This window comes from Dermacentor albipictus, chromosome 1 (assembly GCF_038994185.2).
Source record: "Dermacentor albipictus isolate Rhodes 1998 colony chromosome 1, USDA_Dalb.pri_finalv2, whole genome shotgun sequence".
In the NCBI taxonomy this organism is placed as follows: domain Eukaryota; kingdom Metazoa; phylum Arthropoda; class Arachnida; order Ixodida; family Ixodidae; genus Dermacentor; species Dermacentor albipictus.
The window spans coordinates 421,798,114-421,813,461 of NC_091821.1; the positions used below are offsets into that span (position 1 = coordinate 421,798,114).

General features: G+C 46.4%; 1 protein-coding gene across 1 annotated transcript in view; it reads right to left on the reverse strand.

The window, feature by feature from the left end:
- The window catches only part of LOC135896445 (tissue alpha-L-fucosidase-like), a 93,783-nt gene extending 80,496 nt beyond the window's left edge, over positions 1-13,287 (reverse strand). The window contains exon 1 of the mRNA XM_065424824.1: positions 13,188-13,287. Within this exon, the coding sequence (XP_065280896.1) occupies positions 13,188-13,282 (95 nt within the window). The 5' untranslated portion in view covers positions 13,283-13,287. The remainder of the gene's footprint in view (positions 1-13,187) is intronic.
- Positions 13,288-15,348: the final 2,061 nt, after the last annotated feature.

Genomic DNA, 15,348 nt, shown 5'->3' on the forward strand with positions numbered 1-15,348 from the left:
AACATAGACAGTGCACAGCTGTATTCTGTAAGGGTTTTCAGCATTCTTTGTGCGGTTTCTTGGAAATGTAGGAGACTTTGTCGGCAGAACTGTGCGTGCGACCCATCTTTACCGACACGGCAAACAACCTTGAATCGGATACGTTGCAAATCGGGGTTAACTTCCGACCGGACGCTTGAGAGCTCGATGAATTAACACAAAAAAACAGCGCACGGTGAAGCTTCGATAAAGACTCGGGCGTTACTGAGGCATAGCTTGTATCCCACCTCCGCATCTTGATAGCATCTTGCTTCCATATAGGAATCGACTGCGGTCACACTCGGAGGGCGCCTTATACGAGCTCTTTTTCACGGAGGTCGTGCCACGCATTGCCCGAGGTAAGCGTTGTCCAACGTTGCCGCGCGGTTCAAGGTGAGACACAGGTTGTGTGATAACGAGGTCCTCACATATAGCTAGGATAACGAGACAGGGGGAAGGAGAGAAAGGGTCAGAATTTGTACAATCTACTACATCTTGATTAAACCAAGTTCGGAGTAGCTATAGCGCTCTGGCGCAACGGTCGAACGCATTATGGAGACCTTCGCGGCGCTATCTGTGAACCTTGTATAATGGCGTCGTTCCGCCTTTTCTTTCCTTCCTTTTACGACTGCGAACGTGGTGCACGTAATCTTTAGCGCCCGTTCACCTCGGAAGCTTTGCGGCGTTGCCACTTTGAGCATTATGCGTGCACTTCGCGGTGGGCTTGTATGCGGGCACTGCAGCGTCCGTGGATGCATCATGCCCACGCTCCTTTCGTCCTGTGCATGCAGCTTTCATTCTAGCTTCAGACGTCAGCGCTGCATGCGAGGCGAGGAAACTGGAAAGCGTCACACTTGCGTTGTTTAGGCTGGCATCGTATTCGCATTATCTCGAGCTATGACAACGGAAATGGAATTCGCAACCTAAATGCACGCTAGTTTTTCTAAACTTCTACACTTCGTGAATCGCTCAAACGCCGTGGACTTACTCGTACGTGTTTCATAGTGTGGTCGTCATTTTAGTGCACACAATATCGACTAGGGCACAGATTTGTAGGCTCGCAAGCAGTGCGGTTATTGGCTCGGCAAGGAAGATAATTTTCAGTATCTTCGTGGCGCGTACCTTTTACTGCAACTCTAGTGCGTTTCAGTTAATACAGCTCTCTTTGCTCTTTGCGCCTGTGTTTTGTTCCTGAAGGTTAGCAAATGGGCGTCCTTGGCTCCAGCCTTCCATACTGTCTGCGTACTCTACCAGTTTTAAGCTGGTGCAGTTGCTGTGCTGATGTCCTGTAGTTGGGCTTACATATAGTGAAATGACATAGCACGAAATATGCTTGCAACATTTTTTTCAGAAACTAAACGCTTCCTTAGCTCTTCTTCCTTGCATATAAAGGGAAATGCCTTTCTTCAGGGCCGTTGCTGCACGTACGATATACCCCGATACTCGGGCAGTAATCGTGCAGCGCAGTTTTTTTTTCACATTTGCGTTTATGCGCCTATAAACATATGACGTGTCTTTGAAGAAAGCGTGCTAATGTCGGCTCGCATGTTGAGTGACGCATTCGTGCTTTCCTTGCACGCCAAGAACACTTGCGCAAATTACTCTGCTGGCATTGCGAGTAGGAGGAACAAACACGTATCTGAAACGACTCGCAGCGAAGTCAGGTGCCCTCTCCATATAGTGCATCGTTCACAAGGACTCTGTCGCCCTTCGTCCGCTAATGAGTGCTGCAGTCAGTTGTCGCTTCTCCGGGGTGCATCGACAACCGCCAAGCATGGCATTCGAGATTCGCGCGCCAGCTGAAAACCCACCCGGCGCGCGCAAATCTCGGAGACCATGTGCCAGGTCATTATAGGCCTTGCCCACCGTTAGAGGGTTCAGCCAAAATGTGCAGCAGTTTAGTATTGAGTGATGGCGCCGGGCGAATACATCTAAGCAGGCTGGCGCTCGCTTGAGAATTGAGCTTTTAGCTTTCAACTGCACGCAGCGCGCTGATCTGTCCTCACCATCCGACGTTCCTTATTTTCTTCCCCTTTTCGCCGTTTTTCTTGTCCGCGTTAGCAGATTAGAGCACTGGTTTAGGCCGACCTGTCCATCTTCCCTCCAATAATTCTTCCTTTCCTCCTTCCGGAAGTCTTGCGGCACCTCAGTGTCGCGCCTTAAAAAATAGAAAGTGAAAAAGAAAAGGCAAATTGATTTTTTGAAACCAAACTGCGTGTCCGCAGAAGCTCAGGTTGCTGACGGCTACTGGAAGGGTGAAGGTAGTTATGGTAGCTACAAGAGGTGCGCCATACAACTTACCGTGACAATGAAGAGAAAGCTGTACAGCACACCTCTTGAAGAGGGAGCATGTAAGAGCCCTCTTAGAAGAAGTCCCACGTACTCATCCGATTTAGTTTAAGCTGGGAACAGAAAACACAAATAACTTTTCAGTACAGCGAAATGAGACAAAACACACCGCTGAGCGTTACATTTGATTTACTTTTCTGCTTTTTCATTTCGCATTCTTTTCTTCCGCATTACGCATTCGGACAAATGCGAATCCATCGCAGGTGGTTTATTATTATTAGTCTCGGCTTATTTTCTGTTCCGAGAAACCAAAAGCTTTGTCAAACGCTGCCGGTCTACTTGGCGCGGTAACACGCGAGGAGAAGTTCCGTCCCGTAGCTTTCACTTCATTTTGTGTGTGTGTGCGCTCGATGTAATGAACCCGCCTTTGACTTCTTCTGGACGACCATCTCTGTTTTGCTACTCATAGGAATTTTGCGTGAGCAGCCGGGATCGTTGGCAATGGCCAGCTCCGAAATCAGGCCGGAGGAAGTGCATCGCTTTCTGCAATGAAGTTGTAGGCTATGTTGAAGTACAAATGACGTCCCTCATTGGTTATGAATTTTGTCAACCGCTCGGGTACATGCGTTTCTTGTGTGTTTACGTTGTGTATGGTACCATTAGGACTGTGGTCACTATATTAATATCTCTATTCTTTCTTTGAGACATGTACATCGTTCGGAGCACATATGTGAATTAAGACAAGAGGACCGGCTGGCACCGTCTAACGGCCACCAACATCTCTTTGAACATAGATAAGAATAATAATTAAAAAAATACTCAGACCTAGAAGCCCCGGGACAATGACTGCGCTAAGCAACTCCATTGCAATGTATTCCTCCACATGGCTAAGTAACCACAGTACCCGCCGCGGTTGCTCAGTGGCTATGGTGTTAGGCTGCTGAGCACGAGGTCGCATTTCGATGGGGGCGAAATGCGAAAACACCCGTGTACTTAGATTTAGGTGCACATTAATGAACCCCAGGTGGTCGAAATTTCCGGAGTGCCCCACTACGGCGTGCCTCATAATCAGAAAGTGGTTTTGGCACGTAAAACCCCATATGTTATTATTATTAAGTGACCACAGTCATACAATTGAACAAATCTTTACGTAAGCGATGCTCAAGCTTGGTCTTCACTTCAACGGTGCTATGCAAGCGGTTTGGTTTATTGGTGACGCACTGAAATTTGTAGTTCTCCGTACCGTGAGACGCGTGAGTCAGCAACAACTCATCTAAACAACGCCAACACACAGGAGGGAGTGTGACACCTGCGGATCTTTTGTGTGGAGACTTGGGCCTGAGTAGGGCCATCCGGTGTGTTTACGCTTTACGTATACGATGGGGCTTGTATAGATGAGCAACGAGGCCACCAACATAGCGGTGTCGTGAATCCCGAAATCCATGGCTTGACGGGCACTTTTAACTTGATTGCGTTGCACATTTCGCAACACATTGCAGGCTTCATTTCGAACACTAAATCCGTTTCATACTGTTTTTTCTTTTTGAAATACCAATTTGTTATCTAGGAAAGTAAAATTGCAACGGAACACCTTTTTCTGAAAAAGAAAGAAAAGTTTTTTTTTTCTGGCGTGTAATGAAATATTTGGGTGAAGTGCTTATTTTTATTCACCTGTGTTGCCACAATATTGCACTTATTTGTCGAAACCTAATTAGAGTGGTGTATAACCAAATCTTCGCGGGCGCGCACAGCGCGAAAAATATCGACGCTTATTCGTCGCGCGTTAGAGTCACGAAAAAATGCACGTGACATTGTTTTCCACGAGCATTGCGGTGGCGTCACCTACCGCGAAAAAAAAACGAAAGAAAGAAAAAAGATAGCTAATGGTGCTCATCCTGTCGGGAAGCGTGTCAACGAAAGATTAAAGCGAAGACCTTAAACGCAGGAAACAGGCGCTTCGGACCCGCGGAATGCGTGAATCGACCAAAAACGTACTTGCGCGCTCTTGTACCCAGATACTGTCGGCGCAACTTTGTCTTCCGCTGGCGCCAGAGGGCTTCGTGCGCCTACGTATCCAATATACGCGTATTCATTGCGGCTTATTTGTTCTCATTCATCTGATGTAGCGGTTGTGCGAACACCCGAGCTCGGTCCTGTGTAAACTTGAAGGGCGTATACGTCTCATTACGGGTTCGCGATCAAGTCGATCAACAATACTAACGACAGAATGAAGAAAATGAGAGTGACTGATCTGGTCCACAGCATCCAATGCTATCTCTCTCTCTCTCTCTTTGTGTTTGTGATCGGTGAGATATCCGAGGTCGCTGTCATCCTCGCCTGAACGTTATCGCGACGAAACAGCTGGCATATATGGACGCGAGCCGGTTCCGAGAGTCATCGGCATTCCGCGCATAAGATCGTACGCAATCATGCTCACTCCCATGAAAACGTTGGCAATGGCCATCGAAGGGCGCGCGGCTGGTATTTTTAGTCGCAGACACAACACCACGTGACCTCCCCGCGGGTGATCGTGGCCCTTCCGGTGCGCTGACTGCTCGGTCAAGAAAAAGTGGTGCATAAATTACCCGCTTGGTCAAAACATTTGCAGACCTTGTACGCAAGTCTACCTTTGCGAATTAAGCGCTTGCGTCCTCTCCTATAGTGCAGGGTGCCGAAGCGAAAAGCTTTCGGGTTCGGTCCGGGTTCAGGTTCAGTCTTCTGCATATATTTTTCCGGTTCGGTTCCGGTTCGCCTCTGGAGCAAAAGTATAGCGGTTGGAACCGGCTTAGCTAAAATCGGCTCATACGCGTTTATAGTGGCACAGAATTAGAATAAAAAATTTGAGAGAACGTTTTTCAGCCTAAACTTCGAATTTACGTAAGCGAAAGTCTGTTTATTTCTATTTTCACGTGACGTGGACAGGTGTATCACAGGTGCAACACCTGCAGGCACCTTCAAAGTTACATTAAAACTAAAAGCACCGCAAGTAGTTATGCACAGGAAGTCGAAACTAGCTTTCCTTGTACAAGTTCGGATGTGATTTATATGCTTGAATGTTCCTTCTGTAAAAAAACAACATATCGGTGAAACGGGACATCAACGAACGTCAGATTAAACGGAGATCGCGCGAACACAGCTAAAGAGCTTCTCAAAGCCGTCGCCTAGCATTTCGACCAACCAGGTCATAACTCGGATGAACTTAAACTCTACGTCTTATAGCCAAATTTCCGTTCTGAACGAGAAAGGAAATAGAGAATCATACCTTATCCATTAAGTTCAAGACATTGCAACAAATAGTCATCAACGTTTCAAAAAGAGCTTTAGAATCTATTCGCTATGCTAAATTTCAAGCTGTAGGCAACAACACTTCGTTTGGTTGCTTAGTGTTTTTCTTTTCTTCTCACTTTCTTTCCTCTCCTTTTTCTTTTATTTATATATCTATTCCATTTCAGTAATTTTGTTCCCGAGCACCGTTTTCTGCCGCTTCTACCTCCTTCAGAGACACGATAGCCCATGACCACCAGCGAAGCAGGTAATAGAGGGGTGCTGTGCACACGGTCGTTGACACGACGTCCGACACACGGCCGTGTCACCGGCCTTGTGCACAGCACTCCTTTATTCTCAATTCTACACCCTCGCCGCTAACACACCTTCAGTCGTTGCCGCACCCACCCGTCTTACCTCCAATTTAAAGGACCCTACCTGTATGTATTGTGCCAAGGAAAGCCTATGTCACCTTGAAAAAGACAAGTCCACTTGTCCAAACGGCTCCCGCTTTTACCTCGTTCTCATTTTGTTCTATGTCTTGAATCAGTACAATCTTTGTAAAATCTACCTGAAGCAAAGCCTTCTAAGTTTTACCCTGTGTGTTTTCCAGTGTGCGGAGAGATGTGTACGTCACACCGAGCTTGCATTTCGAGGAAATCGAGGGAGTGGGGGAGGGCTGCAGCTCACATCTAGTGTGTGACGAACCTTGTTCATATTTCTTGAAAAGAAATGGTAGGTAACCTAGGATTCTGCGTTCTTGCAGTTTATTTCTCGGCAAAATTGGAGACTTTTCCGGAGCCCATTAAAATAATCTGAGTTTTCCTTCGCATACTATCACTTTCTCGTGACGTAGTGGTCAAGCAGCCAATAGGCTCAACCAGATTTGCTCAACCACCCAATAAGCGCGCACTGAAAGCGATATCACCGAATCGGACCGTCCGAGAATATGTCCCATGGTTGCAACCCCCAAAATCGGAGTTCTTCTGTTTTTTTTTTCTCCTAAATTTAGGTGACTGCTCTCACTTACAAGAACACACTGTCAATACTAGAACATATTTATCCAGCAACTGGTACCAGGATTGTTGTCGCTGGTTACAACTTGTAGTCTATACAAGCACACTTCTCAATGTTTGCACCCACAACTGTGGCGCGCTCCTTCTTGTTCACGAAACGTAACATAGAGAACACCCTTTCGACGTTTCGCTCTAGATACTGGGAAGCCTAGGAGATGCAGTGCACAACATCAAAGGACAGGCCAGTCGCGGACACGCACGCGCGAGAACACGATCGGCTCAACAATTCCTTTCACGCCATATGCACGATACTGCAGAAAAAAAAGAAGTCTGCCGCAAGTCGGGGATATCATTGTTATCCGGTACAACTAGGGAAAACAATGGCAAGGAAGTCTCGAATGTCTAGGGCAAATCGATCTTTACATTGGAGTTTACAATTTACTCCCAGTACCACAATGAATCGCTGTTATAGTGCAGTTGACTGGCAATGTTTCTTTCGTACGGTTTACGGTTTCGCTTCTCAACCACTGTTTAGTAGTACTTCCTGAAAGAACCAACTGCATCAGATCAATTTTCCTCCTCAACAAAGCAAAGAGTGCAATCAGCATCCTCACCAGAACTCCCGCGCTGCACAGGGGGTAGGGAATGAAAGTAGAGGGAGAGAAAGTGCACCAGAAACAGCAGCACGTCGCGGAAACGCGATGGAGCTAAAGGCGGTCGGCGAGGCCGACAGCCTCGGCGAATGTCAGGAGCGCACGTAGTAGTGTCCTGTGTCGTGAAGGGCAGCCCGAGGGGCGCAGGACTTCAGTCAGTTGAGGTGTCCTCTGCTGAGAGACAGTTACTGCGCTGCACTTTGCCCCAACCTTTCCTTCCCATCAACAAGAATCTCCTTTTCACCAGAACTCCTCAGCGCGTCATCTCTCCACTGAGCAAAGACAGCATTCAGGTGTACAGCAAGCACAGCGTAGCCACTTCTCGGACTAAAGTGGACTAAGGTCGACTCATCCTCAAGGTGCTCGATATTGCATTCGTTAGACGTTTTCTTAAGGAATCTTAGTTTTATGAGAAATTCATGCACACAGCCAGTTGTTTTCACGGCCATTTTCAGATTTGCACACCTTTTGCCTTTGACATTGCGTCTGTCGTGGTACTGGCATGTACAACCCCAGAATTTAATTAATTTTTTTTATTTCGTCTCATGTATCTTTATGATGTTATCAAGATGTCATACTTGCGGTGTTCCCGGCTCAATGCATTGGCTAGTCCGATCAACAAAACGCAATCCTCGAGAATTTGAGGGCTATATGTGCCGTCAGAATCGGAGTTTTTTGATAAATACGAATTGGGGGAAATGTTACCCCCCACAAAGCTCTCAATAAACTCCAGGCAAGGAACTGGCGTCACCTGCAAACGAACACATACCCACACTTGTCTCGTCTGCACGCAACCTCCCCAGACAGTTATACGTCCCGGACATGTCCCTGGTGTAGCAACCACACAGCTACACTCGCGCACATAACACACGAGTGCACCGACCGTCCGGGCGACGCAATTTCGCCACGAGTCACAACACACACACACTCACTACGTGGTCTTGGAAGGCGAGACTCTCCGAACTGGACCTGGGAAGTCAACTGGCGACCTTTGATCAGGCCCGCCAAACCGCGATTGCCAGTGGAGCCCTGTCAGAGGAAACCACCCAGGAATAAACCGCGCAACGGTTTCTGCAACAATAAAGTTCCATCTTCCTCCCCCTCCTACCGGCGAGCGTTTTCGGAGTTTTTAGGATTCCAGAAGCGTACGGTGAGGGGCTAGTTGGTATGAAATTATGAGAACAAAGAAAAACTGCGCAAGAAAGAACAAGACAGAGAAAGAACCACACGACACAGGCGCAGTGTCGCCTGTGTCGTGTGGTTCTTTCTCTGTCTTGTTCTTTTTTGCGCAGTTTTTCTTCGTTATTTTTAGGATTTATCCGAAAACGTAGAACCCTGGACTATCGGTCACATGTAGCAAAAGTTCAATGTTTGTAGGTCGTGACATCTGTAGTAGCTTACGTATTCACGCGCTCAGGAGCGTGATAAGTGTGTTTTAAGAACGGCACATAATTTAGTACGATGCCTTTGGAGAACTATGTTCGCCAACGAGATTAAATTTAGTAAAAATTTGGGGAACCTTATGCGCAATGTTCCAGAAGTAAAATATGTGCGGATTAACTGCTGCTTTTGTAAAAAAAAATTAAGAACTGCTAAAAAGAGCCAAAATTACAAACGGGAGAGTCAAATCTGGGGAAATGTTTCAAGATATATGGCTTAATGACAGGCAACTAGAATTATTCATTTAACTTCTAGAAAGAAAGAGCTTCGCTGGAAATTGAGTTGTTATTCTGCAAGGCCGCAAAGACGGGTCCTTTTGCCTAAGTGTTTGCATTAACACTTACATCACGGTACTGTTATTTTGTGCCATTTTTGTAGTTTTGTTGTATAGTTGACAGGAATGAATTATATTATGACCATGTGGGCACTGAACATACGAACCAGTTACCGAGATTTTGTTTCTCCTAGTTAAGTTGTCCTATTTCACAAACTTACCTAAACCTACACCAGTGGCCTGGCACCAAATATACCTGTACCAAGCAGTGCAAACTTAAGCCACTCTGATAATCCCTAGGAGTTTCAAGTAAACTTATTTATTTCATAATCATGTGCGTATTTGGTCTGTAGATTCAACGGAGCGCTTTCCGCTCCTGCTTCCTTCATTGTCATGGTCGCACGAATCATTGACGTCACACGTCACGCGAAACACAACCGCAACCAACGCTAGGAATTTCAGCGCTATACATTTCTCTGACGAGTACAGTTGGATTACACCTGCAGTACAGCCGTCCCCTTAACAGAATCGGTAGTAGCATAGAACCGTAATTTTGACTTCGTGCGAAACGCGCAAAGCGCACGCATTTTCTATCGCATAAAAGGCAGTCTTGGCGGCACAAAAATTAACAACGTATTGCGTGTCCGAACTCAATTGAGCTTATTTGAAGTAATTTCAGTATTAGCATTAGAATTGCTAGCCGAATACGGGAGACTACGAGCTTTTGTCGAACGCTTCGCGCCTCTGACGTGCCCTTCATACAGTCCACAGGGAATTGCGAACATTTTGTCGAACCGGTTCGGAACGGTTCCTCTAAGTTCCGGTTCGGGTTGAGCTCCAAGATGGCGGAAAGTAACCGATCGGTTGGGTTTCGGTTCAAAGGAAAAAAGAAAGAAAGAAATCGGTTCAGCCGCAGGCGTCCCACATCGACGTTGCACAAAACAAGACCGACAGAACACCGTTAAATCCCAGTGAAATATTGGATAACATTGTAGCCGTCCATTATGCTGAGACCAGCGCATACACACATCTATCTGCTCAGCAGGAACGCTATACTTTGTGCTTATAGCGTGTATGAGCGCGACGATCGCGCCAGCAGCGGAAACCGGAACGCTGTCCTGGCTCCACCACCAACGGCGACTGAGCGTTGACGGTGCGTCCACTTCGCTCTTGCATTTCTTCTTTTTTTTTTTTGCACCAAACGCATTTAGCGTATCTAAAAGATCCTCCAACCAGGCAGGTGATCTTTACAGCACATGCCACCTGGCTCCACTGTGCCCTTCCTGCCATATATTGGCGCCGACGCCACGCCATAAGCGGTAGCCGCACTGCTGTAAGGAAACCTGTACATAATTTCTCCTCTGACTGCGGCCGTACATGTTCCTTTTTTTTCTTTTTGGCATGACTTACAACAAAGCCTGACGCGGAGGGCTCAGGCCAAGCGGAACGGAGCACCTCTGCGCGCAGCGCGGGTAAGAGTTTTGGGTAGATGCCGCTTTAGCGGCCGCAGACCAATTAACATTGTCACGTTCTTTTATTTAAAGCGTTAATGACACGTTGATTTATTGTAAAATATCCATTCGGAGGTTATGCTGCACAAGTCTATGTTCATGACTGGGCAGAGAACATGCAGAGCGGGCCCAGGTGGCACGCACCGTAAAGATTGCCTCCCCTCTAAACCTATATACGCGCGCTAGCGGCGCATGCGCCGTCAGAGGGACAGCACGACGGCAGCGGCGGCGCCGACGGCGGGCATGCGCCTCGAGTGCTCGGATAACTGCTGTCGCAGTAAAGCAAAGACATCGCCTGAGAAGACGTGCATGGCCTGGGGTCCAACGGGGCAGGAAAAGTTGCAGGGAAAGTGCTTGAGAAGCTAACCACGGATATAGTATACAGCGACCCATGCGGAAGTATAGTGCGCCTGATACTCATGCAATCGCGATCCCTTGAAGCCACAACCGCTACCCCATGTCGGTTCATTAATTTGCCTTCATATTATGCTTGGGGTTTTCGTCCGGAACGCCGTATACATATATGGTAGAAGACTCTGGATTAATTTTGGCTACCAAGGGTTTTCTGTGGCACCTGGTCGAATCTCCACAAGCCGTAGTAGCCTGCTAATAAATAAACAAGAAAGTGAAACACAGTGAAGCGAGCGACAAAAGTAAATTGATAGATGTAACGTTACATGATCGAATGTAACGTCGAGAGCTACGAGGGCAACAGAAGGGGCTATAGATCCAACGAGAATAGATGATATGCTGTAGGACAGGTTATCTAATTCGTTGAATCGAGATGATCGGGACAAAATACTGCAACACAATGGAGACCTAGGGAAGGGGAACGCAGTTCATAGTGGTAGAGGTTTAGGAGTTATAAAATTGCATCCTAGGTCGAGTTCAGTTGAAGCAGAAGGCTTCTTGGAGGGTTCTTGGCTAAATTTGACGATGATTGTGCAGTGGCTTGAAGACCGTGCAGACTGCCGTGCCTAAGCCAGTACTAATAGTTTTGTATGCCCATTTCGTATGTCACTTTGATGGAGTGATTCTTTAGCTTTAATGTCTTAAAGCAACAATGAGGCTGCATGAGACGCCGTAGATTGAGATACCGTTTAGTTTTGGAGTTCTTGCTTTAAGATGTCTTTTAAGATGGAAATCCAACACGCGACCTGGCTCTAAGCAGCAGCAGCAGCGGCGGATTGCGTTACAGGTTCCGGCGTATGATTTCCGAAAAAAGTTATCCCTGACCAAATTAGGCTAGTTTACTAACGAGCTCAAGTTTTGGATTAGTTCGCCTAATTCTCGGGCACTCAGGCGGATACCAAAAGTTGTAACGAAGGGGGCAGAAAATGAAAAGTATAAAGAAAAGACGACAAAAAGAAAGTAATTAACTTGAAGAGTCGACAAACCACTGCTTCCAAGTGACAGGTTCATTATTAAAGCTTACGGTCGTGTACAGTCGACCGATTCTTTAAGAGTACCGTGCGAGCGTCGAATGGCCCGCTGGTTAGTCGATGCTCGCCTAGTACTATTAAAGAATCGGTCGACTGTTAATTAAATGGTAATTTAAAAGAAAAATTCAGTCAATATACAGTTGTCAACTCCTGGATCTATCGCAGGATACACTTTCTCTCATGAAAGTGAGCCAACAAGTAGTGCACTTAGGTCGATGCTTAATTTTAGCTGTGAACAGGGCCTCCTATCTAGATACATGAAGAAAGGCGATATAGTTTTTCTCGGCAACCATTGCGCCCTATTCGATGGGGTTTGTTGCATTTAAAAGAAGAAAAAAATATATTCACTATTGAAAGCGAAATTCTTATTCAGGCTGTTGATATCTTTGTAAAGATCGTTGAAAATCGCAAATTCCGAGAAGAAGTAAAGCTATCAAGTTTACAACTCTGTAACTCGCCAATGAAAAATGATATCGAAATTCTGTGAATTGCAGCTAATGGCTACACCTAAAGCAGACAAAATTGTTTTATTACATAACGCTCTTAAACAACAACCCTAATATCTGAGTAGGACTTATGCAATACCCTTCTAAACATTGTAACGAATTCACGTAAAATATAAATGAGCGTATCAAGTTTGCCCGCTGCGGACGTTCTAGTGGATGCTGTTTACAGAACTGCGATATTTCAGGTGCCGCGTTACGGATTTCTCAACTTCCTTCTATTTTTTTACACTTACCAATTTTCGGCAACTGTCGCAAAAAAAAAGAGAAAAAAAAATATGTATTCAGGCTCTGAATCGACATTTCGTTGTTAATACTCACTATAATCAAACTTTCCCTCTCAAACGGAACAAATTTCATTAAACTAGGCACAGAGTTTATCACAGAAAAACATTTCTACATTTTACATATATTTGAATAGGTGGAATCGGAGTTGGGCCCGAGCGAAAGCGACACTACTTACACAGTAGACAAGAAGTCCACGTAAAGTGAACATCGCTTTCATTAATAGGTCCCACAAGATCAAGTGCCAGCTTCCTAACATGCATAGAGAGAGAGAGAGAGAGAGAGAGAGAGAGAATTATATATTTAAATGATGGGTCAAAGCCTATTGTCTTGCAGATCTGGCTAAGTGTGACCCACTACGGAAGCGTCACATGGACAAGGATACGAGCCTGAGCAACATGCACCCATCGTAACACAGGCTGCGGACTGCAGCGTGGCTTATGGAATACTATAAAAGAAAAGACGAAAAGACGTGTACTGAGCCTTGCTTACCACACATAGCCTAACTCTCTCAACGTCGTTGGGCCAGTTCGCCGCCTGTCGCCCAGCACTTCAGGTCTATGCCGCGTCGTCCGTCGCGTTTCCATCTGGATGTTTCTAATAACGGTCCATCAATGTCTGACTGGCCTTTGTGTGTCGAGCGTGACGGCAGCCTGTCACCCCAGCGCTCAAACAATTGACCTTCTTCGGAGAAGTCAAGGCTGCCAAGTCATGCAGACCATTTCGTGTGACACGTCTGCGCACGCTTCGACTCTCTTTCTTTTTTCTTTCTTTTTCAGACGTCAAAACCAGCGAAGCTATCGCACAGGGCCAATAACATTGTGCTCCTACCGTAACAACGCGAATGTAGCCCCCCCCCCCGAGAATGTACGGGCACGTCCATGTCTCTACACTCCCCAACACATAACAACTCCCCTCTTCTCCCGATCGCTTCAGAAAGTGTGTTTGCTGGTCCGAGGACAGCAAGTTTTAAGCATAACCAGATTTTGAGCGCACGCGACTAAGAAGACAAGAAAAGAAAAGAAGAAAAAAAGGAAGAGTTGCAGTTTTAAGAAAATACGAAGCAGCGACGCAATAGCTGGCGCAATATTATGTGCTGGAGGTCTTGCACTGTGTGGTGCGGCGTCGGTTGGAATAAACATCCGCAGAGGCGCTCGAGGGATCTCCTTTCGTGAAAAAGAAGAAAAGTATTCTGTGGCTCATTGGCAGTTCAAACGTTCTGAAGTGTGTGTAAATGACCGTTAAGATTGCAAACAATTTTTATGTCTCCACCTGCGTCATTTTAGAGGGCTTTCCTGGCCTAGGTTCCACAAGTCTCAGGTGCTGTTCGTACAGGATACTGCTGGCTGCTTGGATGTACGAATCTGTTATAGGTACCACCTATTCGCGGTGAGAGAGAACCTTCATATCCTCTTTTGTTATATCTCTGCGTTCCGTGGAGTCAGCCAGTCAATTTAGGTAGCATTCGAAACGCTAAGCACAGTGTTCTCCAGACGCAGTATCATTCCTTGCTGTAGCATAAAAAAAAAGAACTTGCTACAGTAGCTTAGTGGTACGACATTGCGTTTCTGAGCTCGTGGTCGTGCTTTCAACGCTGCGGTCGCCACATTTCGATGAGAGCGAAATGCAAAAACGCTCGCGTGGTTATATTGAGGTGCACTTCAAAGAACCTCAGGTGGTCAAAATTACTCCAGAGTGACCAACTACGGCGTGCCTCATAATAATATCATAGTTTTCATCACGTACAACCTTAGTATCTGATTACTTCTTAAAACAAGGGTGATAGCGCAAAGGTAGGGCCCTCGACAGGCCATCTGTGGGGCCAGAGGTCGGATCCTCACGGGCTACACCGAATATATTTTTCTCCTTTCCTTCCTAATATTCTCTCAGTTTAATCACTTTGAGATTGTTGCGACAATCACCAGTGTACATAAAGCCAATTATAGAGGAGCGATCTCATACCGGCTATAGCTGTAAATGAGGAAGGGTGGCGTCCCACCTTCGTAACAAGTGCAGATTTACACATACTTCGGTGCTGCACCAGCTGACGCGTACCGGTCACAGTTTGACACGTCACGGAAACCATATGGAGACATTTAGTCAGCTGGAACAACGGTTGTGTGACGGGCCAGCTTTAGCATTCTGTCGTTTGCTCACCGGTCTCACCTTCCCGGTCTTTTCTTTTTTTGCCATGTTTAGATGCGACTCAGTGCGCAAACGCGAGGCAGTTATTCGACGATGCTCGTCACACAGCAAACATAAGGCTTCATTTCTGTATCGTGGGAACGAGCTCGGATGGACCAGCTGATGTGTCGCTGGGGGATGTCCTTTCTGTTGACGGGTGGTTAACCTCGCCTCGTCGTCATGTGTAGTGTACATAGATGGGGAACAAAGGAGATGCGCCCTCAGGCCCAGCTACAGCATTGCTACTATTGAAGAAAGGACGAAGGAAACAGTTATCAGGAAGCACAATTATCAGCGCTTCCATTGGAAAGGGGCGCCATAACGAAGTCAAAACATCAGATTACCATCACTGAAATGGGAAAAACACGAATATCACCGCCGGGCAAGTTGGGACGGAGAGCAGAGGGTCAGTGCTACTTCTCCTTTGGGTTCTTGGGTACAAGGTTCTTTGGGGTACACTTTGTAAAGA